This window comes from Drosophila tropicalis, unplaced genomic scaffold (assembly GCF_018151085.1).
Source record: "Drosophila tropicalis isolate 14030-0801.00 unplaced genomic scaffold, ASM1815108v1 contig_1187, whole genome shotgun sequence".
Taxonomy (NCBI): domain Eukaryota; kingdom Metazoa; phylum Arthropoda; class Insecta; order Diptera; family Drosophilidae; genus Drosophila; species Drosophila tropicalis.
Window position 1 is genome coordinate 3,244,919 of NW_027172559.1, and position 11,440 is coordinate 3,256,358.

The following is an 11,440-nucleotide window of genomic DNA, read 5'->3' on the forward strand; positions in this document are numbered from 1 at the left end:
CTTTTACTTTTCGCTAATTTACAAAATGCTTTGCTGATGCTCAGTATTGTGCAAAAAAATACCTAAAATCTATTTTCAAAAACATTTTTAGCTACGCCACCAGTATATGTAAATCCCTGCCAGCCATCTCCTTGTGGAGCGAATTCTCAATGTCGTGAATCTCAGGGACAGGCTATATGTTCCTGCCTGCCCAGTTTTGTGGGCACACCACCTTCCTGTCGCCCCGAGTGTGTCATTAGCACCGAGTGCTCTGCGGACAAGGCCTGTGTTAATCAAAAGTGTCAAGACCCATGTCCTGGTACTTGTGGAATTAATGCTCAGTGCCACGTTCGTAATCACAGTCCATTATGTACGTGCCTACCTGGTTATACTGGGGAAGCCTTTACCCGCTGTCTACCAATGCCCCCACCAAAGCAAGTGGAACCAACAGCCGATCCGGTTGATCCGTGCTTGCCTTCGCCTTGTGGACCGTACTCCCAGTGTCGTCAAGTGAACGGAGGAGCCAGCTGCAGCTGTTTGCCCAACTATATAGGCGCGGCGCCGAACTGCCGACCTGAGTGTACCATTAATGCGGAATGTGCCAGCAATTTGGCTTGCATCAATGAAAAATGTCGCGATCCATGTCCTGGTGCCTGCGGCTTTGCAGCTACTTGCAATGTTATTAATCATACGCCCAGTTGTTCCTGCCCCGTAGGCTATACCGGCGACCCCTTCAGTAGCTGTCGTCCCCTACCACCCCCTCAGACGGAAGTTAAAAGTATGCGATTTTCTCCATCTCTCATTTATTCTAGTAGTCTCTAAGCTGGGTCCTTATTTATTTTTTACAGCACCCAAAGATCCTTGTAATCCTTCACCTTGCGGTGCTAATGCTATTTGCCGTGATGGCCAGTGCTCTTGCCAGCCAGAATACCAAGGTGATCCCTACACGGCTTGTCGTCCCGAATGCGTACTTAACTCTGAGTGTCCTAGAAACAGAGCTTGCGTGCGCAATAAATGTGTAGATCCCTGTCCGGGTACTTGCGGGCAAAATGCTCTTTGCGATGTAGTAAATCATATTGCAATGTGTCGCTGTCCGGAACGAATGACTGGTAATGCATTCATTGCCTGTTCACCAATACGAGACGAGATTCCATCACAGCCGTCCAATCCCTGTCATCCCTCACCATGTGGCACAAATGCCCAATGTATTGAAAGGAATGGAAATGCAGTTTGTTCCTGTATCACCGGTTACTTTGGACAACCACCCAATTGTCGTGTGGAATGCTACACGAGCTCAGACTGCTCACAAGTTCATACATGCATTAACAGTAAATGCGTGGATCCGTGTCCGGGTCGGTGCGGCCTAAATGCGGTGTGCCAAGCAGTACAACATAGAGCTCATTGCGAATGTGTTGCCGGCTATACAGGCAATGCCTATAGTTTGTGTAGTCTTGTTGTCATAGAGCGAAAGCCCGAAACCGCACGTGATCCTTGTTACCCATCCCCATGCGGTCCCAATTCACAGTGCCGAAATGAAAACGGACAGGCGCAGTGCAGTTGCTTGGCAGAGTTCCAGGGCACTCCACCAAATTGTCGTCCGGAGTGTGTGAACAATGACGAATGCACTGCTAACTTGGCTTGCATTAATCAGAAATGTCGCGATCCTTGTCCTGGTAGCTGTGGTCAGAACGCCCAGTGTACGGTAACCCTGCATACTCCCAATTGCCACTGTCCTGCCGGAATGACTGGTGATCCCTTCCGGCTTTGTCACCCATTACCCCAAAGTAAGAACCAACCCCAGAAGTTTGCATATTGTAATCAGGCAGGGACCCTTTTGAATAAGCCTAAATTCTTACCATTTATAACTTAACAATTTCAGATCTGCCAACGCCAAGTCCACAACCTGAAAACCCGTGTTACCCATCGCCATGTGGCACCAATGCCGAATGCCGTGTTCGCGGACACAATTATGTCTGCGAGTGTCTGCAGGAATATATTGGCAATCCCTATGAGGGTTGCCGCCCAGAATGTGTCGGTAACTCGGAATGTCCAGCAAATAGAGCATGCATACGAAACAAGTGTGCGGATCCTTGCCCCGGAACCTGTGGTCTGGAAGCCATTTGTACCATTAACAATCATTTACCAATATGCTCATGTCCAGCCGGTTTTACGGGCAACGCGTTTGAACAATGTACACGTTTGGTGACTCCGCCACCGCCCTCAGATCCCTGCTATCCCTCACCATGTGGCCTCAATTCAGTTTGTCGTGTACAACGTGATCAGGCCGTGTGTGAATGTTTGCCTGGCTTCTTTGGTAATCCGTTAGGACAAGGCTGCCGACCAGAATGTACTCTTAGCTCGGACTGTGCTAAGGATCGTGCATGTGTTAATTCTAAATGTGTTGATGCTTGTACTGGTGTTTGCGGCTATGGTGCAATCTGTCAGACCATCAACCATAGTCCCATATGCAGTTGCCCTGGCGATATGGTGGGCAATCCATTCGTACAATGTGAACAACCGCGGCAAGCCGAACCCGTTGATCCTTGCAATCCATCGCCCTGTCGCAGTAATGGAATTTGTCGTGTCGTCAATGAAGCTGCCACTTGCAGCTATCCAGAGTGTGTTACTAATGAGGACTGTTCGCGCGATCGTACTTGTGTCAGTCAAAAATGTCGGGATCCTTGCCTACATGCATGCGGTCTTAATGCCATTTGCCGAGCTATTAATCACAAGGCTGTTTGCAGTTGTCCGCCTGAATTCTATGGTTCACCATACGCCCAGTGCGTCAGGCAAGAACCAGAGTTGAGGCCTATTAAGCCCGAGTGTGTCAGCGATTCAGAGTGTACCAACGACAAGGCATGCATCAATCAAGTTTGCCGAAACCCTTGCGAACAAAGTAATCTTTGCGCGCAACAAGCTCGTTGTCATGTGCAATTGCACCGACCTCTATGTGTCTGCAATGAAGGTTACACCGGCAATGCCCTACAATATTGCTATTTGGTGGGCTGTCGCTCGGACGGTGAATGCGCTCCCACCGAAGCCTGTATCAATGAAAAGTGCGTTGATCCTTGCAGTTTTACACAATGTGGTGCTGGAGCCATTTGTCGCGCCGACTTTAATCATCGTGCCCGTTGTCATTGTCTTGATGGTTATCGTGGAAATCCTTTGGTACGTTGTAACAGACCAGAATGCCGCAGCGACGACGAATGTTCATTCCATTTGGCCTGTCGCAATGAACACTGCGAGGATCCATGTAATTGTGGCATCGGTGCGCAGTGTCGCGTCGATAACCATCGCGCCCAGTGTCGTTGCCCGGCTGGTTTTAGTGGAAATCCTGCTGTACGTTGCGATTTGGTACCGCAACAGCCTGAAGGCTGCACCATGGATGCAGAATGCCCCAGTAAACTGGCCTGCTTTGGAGGAGAATGCAAGAACCCATGCGATGTAACGCATCCTTGCGGAGCCAATGCCATTTGTGAAGTTGTTGACACATTACCACTGCGTACTATGATCTGTCGCTGTGAGCCTGGATACGTGGGTGATGCTGACATAGGATGTCGTAAAGGTAAGATTCACGAATTCAAACCACAAAGAAAATATATTTATATTTATTCCAGCAGTGAATTTATTTGCTTTATTTTGAGTTTGCTTCTTTCATTACAGTGTGAAAGCCATTAATTAATTAAATGCTTAATTTTTTGTCCATATATAAATATAGAGATGCACCAACAACATACATATGTATATGTATATATGTATAGTTTCACCTTTTATTACAAGTGCACTCTATAACTTTTAACTATGGCACATCTAAAACTAGTTATCATTTAAGTCGATTGCAATCTAATCTTATTAATTTCTTGCTTAGAACCCGCACGAGACCAAGGCTGCACTTCGGATGATCAATGTCAGGATACAGAAGCCTGTCGCAGCGGTGTTTGTGTTAATCCTTGTTTGGAAGCTTCACCATGTGCACGTACAGCCCAATGCCTTGCCCAGCATCATCGAGCTATTTGCAGTTGCCCACAAGGCACACAAGGAGATCCGTTCACCAACTGCTATGAGCCACGTAAGTTATAAGCCTCGACGGCCTATTCAACCGAAAGTCGTATGCTGAAATCGCTTTTTGCCCCCTTCCCATTGTAGCGCAAGTCACAGCTGGATGTACACATGACTCAGAATGCACACCAACAACAGCCTGCATTAATAAACGTTGCCAAGATCCATGTGCTGAGGCCAATCCTTGTGCCGGTAATGCTGAATGCCGTGTACAGAATTCGCGTCCAATATGTTATTGTCCCGCTGGCTGGGGTGGTGATCCCCAAGTTCAATGCTATAAACGTAAGTGTTACATATTGTAGTTTCTTTCTATTGACGTTAAAAGTATAAATTTAAATCTGAAAATTTTCGTAGCCGAGTGCAAGATCAACGCTGATTGTCCTTACGATAAGGCTTGTCTGAACGAGAACTGCGTTAATCCTTGCACATATAGTCAAGTGCGTTGTGGTATTGGAGCCGAATGCTTGCCTCAAAATCATCAAGCCGTGTGCAGCTGTCCTGCTGGAACACAAGGTAATCCCTTCGTGACTTGCATTACGGGACACTGCCAATATAATGAGGATTGTGCCGATCATGAAGCCTGTGATCGTTTGAACCGAGTTTGTCGACCAGTATGTGAACAGGACACTTGTGCCTTGAACGCCCTATGTGTGGGTCGTCGTCATCAACCACAGTGCGAGTGTCGTGCCGGTTATCAGGGCAATCCATTTGTCCAATGCGACCTGCCTCAACGCATTCCACAACCCCAGTGTACCCAAGATGCGGAATGTCCGTCCAAATTAGCCTGCATCAATCAACGTTGTGCCAATCCTTGCGCCACTCCTAATGTGTGCAGTCCACAGCAAAGCTGTTCGGTTTTGGATACACTTCCACTGCGCACTATGATCTGTAAATGTCCCAGTGATACTGTCACAGATAATTCCGGAAATTGTGTCCCCATTAAGACACCAGTTGTTACTGTCGGCTGCCAACACAATTCTGAGTGTGCCAATCCTGAGGTTTGTCTACATGGCAGTTGCCTGGATGCCTGTCGCCTGGAGAAATGCGGTTTTAACGCCCAATGTACTGCCCGAGATCATTATGCCCAATGCAGCTGTCCGCCTGGCTATCAAGGCAATCCTCGCATTGAATGCTCTACAAAAGATATTGCTCTGCCAAAAATTCCGTGTGCTCAATGTACCCGCAATGATGACTGTCCAGAGGAGAAAATATGCCGTAATGAACGATGCATAAACCCGTGTGTGGCCGATCCATGTGGTAGCGGTGCCTATTGTCATGTCCAGCAGCGTGCGTCTGTTTGTCGCTGCCCACCTGGTTATACCGGCAATCCCAAAGAGCGTTGCCTACCACGTAAGCATACTAATAATAGTTGAAAATTTCGAGTACACCTTTAAGCTACTTTTTAACTTTCAGCGTCCGATGTCATAACTGTCGGCTGCAAAGCCAATGCTGACTGCCCCGTTTCTGAAGCCTGTATCAATGCACAGTGTGTCAATCCTTGCAATTGTGGACCGAATGCCGAGTGTACGGTGAGAAATCATCATCCAATTTGCTATTGCAAGCCAGGATTCTCGGGCAATGCTCAGTTCGGCTGCGTTCCCATCGGATGCCAGTCGGACGATGAGTGTTCTGGTGATAAACAATGCTTAAATAGGGAGTGTGTCAACCCATGTTTCGTAACCGATCCTTGCGCCGTGCATGCTGAATGCTTTGGCCGTAATCATCGTGCCAATTGCCGCTGTCCACCTGGCCTCGAGGGTGATCCATTTGTAAGATGTCTGCGCCTTGAATGCCACTCTGACTACGATTGTGCCACAAATCTGGCTTGCGTTTCGAACCAATGTGTAAGTCCATGTGCCCCAAGTCCGTGTGCTCAAAATGGCGTCTGTCAAGCCCTTCAACACCGCGCCAACTGTCGCTGTCCAGAGCATTTACCGCTAGGTAATCCATTTGCCTACTGTGAACCGCGGCCTGTGGAGCCAGTTTGTCGAGACGACGGAGATTGTCCCAGCGGTCTGGCCTGCATCGATGCCAAGTGCCAGAATCCATGCACAGAGCTGTCTCCATGTGGTCGTAGTGCCCAATGCAGTGTTTTGGATAGCGTCCCAGTGAGAACCATGGTCTGCCAATGCCCAGAGGCGCAAGTGCCCGACGCAAGCGGCGAGTGTCGCAAGTTGGTGCTACAGAGTCCACCTGGCTGCGAAACCGATCATGATTGTCCCGATCAAGAAGCCTGCATTCACCGTCAATGCCGCAACCCATGCAATTGTGGAACCAATGCCATCTGTCAGATTACTCAACACCGCGCAGTGTGCAGTTGTCAAGATGGTTACGAAGGTAATCCTTATGCAGCTTGCCGTTCGATCGGCTGCCGTACGGATGACGAGTGCAGTTTCGACAAGGCTTGTATTAATGGAAATTGCATTGATCCCTGTCTAATCAACGATCCCTGCGGACCCAATGCAGAGTGCTATGTGCAGTCGAGTCGCGCCCAATGTCGCTGCTTAAGTGGATTTAGAGGAGATCCTTATGAACGTTGTCGCGTCATTGGCTGCAGCAGTAATAATGACTGCCCCACAGACAAGACATGCCAAAATGAACAATGCGTCAACCCATGCATCTACCACAATCCTTGCTCCCCGCGTGCCGAATGTCGTCCACAAAACCACATCGCGATTTGCCGCTGTCCAACAAACTATTTGGGAAATCCCTATGTCGACTGTCGCCCACAACCACAGCCCGTCTGTCAACTAGACACCGACTGTCCGTCCCTGCAAGCCTGCATCAACGAGCAATGTGTGGACCCATGTTTAGTGTTGGAGCCATGTCAACGACCGGCTCGTTGTCAAGTTACACCCACAGCTCCAGTACGCACCATGATTTGCATCTGCCCCGATGGATATATAAGTAGCGGTAGTGGCAGTTGCAAGCCTACCACCAGCATTGTGAAGATTGGCGGATGCGTCTCGGACTCGGATTGTTCGGCTGACAAATCCTGCCTAAACGGCATTTGCCGTGATCCATGCAACTGTGGACTGAATGCCGAATGCCGTATCAAGGATCATAAGCCCATCTGCACTTGCCGTCAAGGCTATGAAGGTAATCCAGAGTTTGAGTGCTCAAAGATAGAATGTACTATCAACTCGGAATGTCCGGCAACCCATGCCTGCCGTAACCAACTATGTGTCCCAGCCTGTCAGGGTGAGCAATGCGGTCCCAATGCCGAGTGCTTGGCTGTCAACCATCGTGCAATATGCGAGTGTGCTCCTGGTCACGGTGGTAATGCACGACTTGGCTGCACACCTCTGGGATGCCGCACCGATGACGAATGCCCAACGGATAGAGCCTGTGTTAATGGTAAATGTGCAGATCCTTGTGAAACAACCGCCATATGTGCCAGCGATGAGCGATGCAAAGTGTATCAACACAAACCACAATGCGCCTGTCCTCCGGGAACGATACCAGGACGAAATGGTTGCGAACAGGAACGCGTTGTGCCCATTTGCATCAGTGACGCTGATTGTCCAACTCAACGAGCCTGTCTGCGTGGCGAATGCGTCAATCCATGCAATGCTACACAACCGTGTGGAGTCAATGCGGAATGTCGAGTCTTAGACACTCTCCCAGTGAGAACAATGATTTGCGAATGCCTCGAGGGTTATACAGGCAATGCGGCAGTGCAGTGCGATAAGCGTTCATTGTGCGTTATTGAAAAGGGTTTCGTACGCGATAACGACGGACAATGCGTATGCCCACCAGGTACTGCTTTGGATGTCTATGAGTATTGTACGCCATGCCTGATCGAACAAGGATACCGAATTACAGAGAATGGTCGCTGTGAATGCGCCTTGGAACGTGGAATGGTAATTGATGAACGTGGTCGCTGTACCTGCCCAATTGAGCTAGGCTATCGCCTTACACCACAAGGCGAATGCCAACCGGTAGAACAGCCAGAATGTGTTACGGACGACGAGTGTGCAGATAATCGCTATTGCAATACAGAAACCAAGACCTGTGAGGATCCCTGCCTAATCAAGACCTGTGGCGTTAATGCCTTCTGCAATGCTGTCAATCATCGTGGCCAATGTCAATGTATTACCGGGTATACAGGCAATCCAGACCTTCACTGCAATCACACGAACTTCCGTACAGACTTCCCCAGACCCGATATGGTTGTCAGCTGTCTGGCTGATGGCGTTCAAGTCGAAATACACATCACCGAGCCGGGCTTTAATGGAGTTTTGTATGTCAAGGGTCACAGCAAGGATGAAGAATGTCGCCGAGTGGTTAATCTAGCCGGTGAGACAGTGCCGCGTACAGAAATTTTCCGTGTTCACTTCGGAAGCTGCGGCATGCAAGCCGTGAAGGACGTGGCCAGTTTCGTATTGGTCATACAGAAACATCCCAAGCTGGTTACCTACAAGGCCCAAGCCTATAACATCAAATGTGTCTATCAAACTGGAGAGAAGAATGTTACATTAGGATTCAATGTTTCCATGTTGACAACGGCTGGCACCATTGCCAATACAGGACCACCACCAATTTGCCAGATGCGCATCATAACCAACGAGGGCGAGGAAATTAACTCGGCAGAGATTGGTGACAATCTCAAGCTGCAAGTAGATGTCGAGCCAGCCAGTAAGTTGTCAAATCATTTACTCAACCTATTTATTTATTTTTTTTTTCGAAAATTCATAATCATATTTTTTCTTTTAGCTATTTATGGTGGATTTGCCCGCTCTTGCATTGCCAAGACAATGGAGGATAATGTTCAAAACGAATATCTGGTCACAGATGAAAATGGCTGTGCCACCGATGCCAGCATATTTGGCAACTGGGAATATAATCCAGATACCAACAGTCTATTGGCCAGCTTCAATGCCTTTAAATTCCCATCTAGCGACAACATACGCTTCCAGTGTAATATACGCGTCTGCTTCGGCAGATGCCAACCGGTTAACTGTGGCGGCTATAATGCCTTTGGACGACGTCGTCGTGCTATTGCCGACAATTCGACCAACGATCCGACAGCTATTGCCACAAGTACCGGTGTTGAGGGACAACTGCGTGAAGAAATTACCATCTCATCGAATGCCATACTGACATTTGAAAAACGCAGTGGTCCAGGACTGAATGATGCCAACAGTAAGTGACTCGTACCTGACTACTACAGAATTGTTTTCTAACAAATTTTAATTGTTTTACAGTCAAACCGGCGGCACAACGTGTTGAGGATATATGCGTCTCAATGGTGGGTCTTATCATAGCCTTGGTCATTACAGCTCTGCTGGCCCTTGTAGCAGTTGCAGTGGCTGTTTCTTGCTGGCTCATGGCCTACAGAAGAAGACCCAAGACTCTGGCCCCATTGCCACATCCACCAGAGTTTCCAAATCCCCTATTCGCAAATCCCGATGCTGTGCCCGAGCCAACGCCGGACTACATCTCGTAAAAACTAAGCGTAACACAAAAACCTGACAAACAAAAATAATTGAAAAGAGAAATCACCTAGCTATATAACTTAGTTCATAAGAAGGAATCAAAACGAAACTTTAAATGAGAAAAATATTTGAGAGGCATGTGCAAAAAGTTATGAAATTAAATTTCGCGCGATAATCTATGCAAAACTAAATGAATGTGAATGCAAAAGAAAAAAAAAAGTTTTAACATTTTGTGAGCTGAATGAAAAAAAAAAAAAAAACAAAAACAAAACGAAATTGTATAAAGCAAATAACGAAAGAGAATGCAAATTTGAGCAGTTCTCAACATTTTTTAGTATTTTAAGAAAATAATTTTATTATTTTGTATTAACAATTTATAGTATTTTCCCCCCCGTTTACTAATATGAGAATTTTTCGTAGCGACTGTAGATAAAACACAACTGCCAAATAGAATGAACGTAACATAGTGTGTGTGCGAAAGTAATTCGAGAGTATAGAAACTTTAAATAGGCCACACACTTTTTAAGTGGAGCTACAAATAAATTCTCGTTATCTAACGACATCTTCTTCATTAGTCGAATATAATATAATAATTTTTTTTTTTGTAATTTTTTGATTTATTTGTTATATACATATATAACTAAAAGACTTCCTATAAATGTTTAGGGTGTGGGTAGTAGCAACCAACAGCACATACACACACACACAAACAGACAGACACACAGACACACACACACTTTGTATTATAAAACAAAAACACAGAAAAATATTGCAACTTCCTGTAATTTATAATGACTTTTAAAATTGAAAAAACTGCCTTTTGATATTTTCGAGAAACAAAGAAACAAATGAAAAAAAAAAAACACCGACGAACAATGCACCCTTAAGATACTCTGTACTCCTTAGTAGTATACGAAAATGTAAAATGGTAGGAAATCAGATTTGACATATTCTTTTAAGTATGATCGATCACTTGCTACAACCACTAGACAATATATCAACGATTGTCTTGATTTTAGGATTGTAGCGGAAAAGCTCAACAGAAACGCACTCACTGTCACACACACACAAACACACACAGAGAGACATAGAGAGAGAGAGATCACTTAAGTTAGAAGATCAAAGAGGAACCGCCATCACAAAGAGAACTAAAATACTGCCACTGAGGCGTGAACAGCGCACAAACACACAAAGGTTTTAATTATCTAACTATCTTTTCTAATGCATAGGAAATATTAGTAGGTAGGTTTTTAATTTTAAATGCCAACAACGACTAATGGAGGATTTGATTTTGACCACATCTTCTTTTTCCGACTATCCGTCCAACTATCTATCTCTAACTACTACTAAAATATAAAAAAGAAACCTATTATTTTTGTAGTTTTTTAGTCAATTAATTATTAAATTGTTGTGATTGTTTTTAATGCAAATGATAAATACTTCCACTAACTTACTAAAGTTAAAACTTTAAAAGGCAACGAAACCACGAAGCACGTCAGAAAGCCAGGAGAAAAAAAACTCTAGTACAGTTGAGGCCAAGCTGTCAACGCTCCGAAAACTATGCAGCGAATTTTTTAGTTTTCTCAGCCTGTTCACAGAATGATCTTGATCTTGGACTAGAACATAAGGAGAATGTCTAGGAAATGACGTGCTCATAATTAAATTATTAAACAAAAAAAAACTAAAGTTTTAAATTAATATCTTTAAATCGTAAACAAAATGTATAGTCACTACTTTAAGACGAAACAAAAAAAAACAAAACATTTCTTTATAGTAAAACAAAAACGAAACAAAGACAAACATAAAAAAAAAAAAATAACTTCCTTATCCCTTAATGTAAATAATACACAGCCAATTCCATGGTATTCTCTAGTTGAGTCTTTAGAATTCCCTCCACTTTGCCAGATAAAAAAATTATTTTCTAATTCACAAAACTTAACAAAAAAATTACGCTCACAATTTAA

General features: G+C 45.4%; 1 protein-coding gene across 1 annotated transcript in view; it reads left to right on the top strand.

Moving 5' to 3' along the window:
* Nucleotides 1–11,410, top strand: part of dpy (dumpy) — a 92,895-nt gene extending 81,485 nt beyond the window's left edge. Inside the window, 9 exon segments of the mRNA XM_068288095.1 lie at nt 92–757; nt 828–1,763; nt 1,859–3,544; nt 3,848–4,048; nt 4,126–4,320; nt 4,393–5,388; nt 5,452–8,676; nt 8,755–9,183; nt 9,246–11,410. Coding sequence (XP_068144196.1) covers nt 92–757; nt 828–1,763; nt 1,859–3,544; nt 3,848–4,048; nt 4,126–4,320; nt 4,393–5,388; nt 5,452–8,676; nt 8,755–9,183; nt 9,246–9,487 — 8,576 coding nt within the window. The 3' untranslated portion in view covers nt 9,488–11,410.
* The last annotated feature ends 30 nt before the right edge of the window (nt 11,411–11,440 follow it).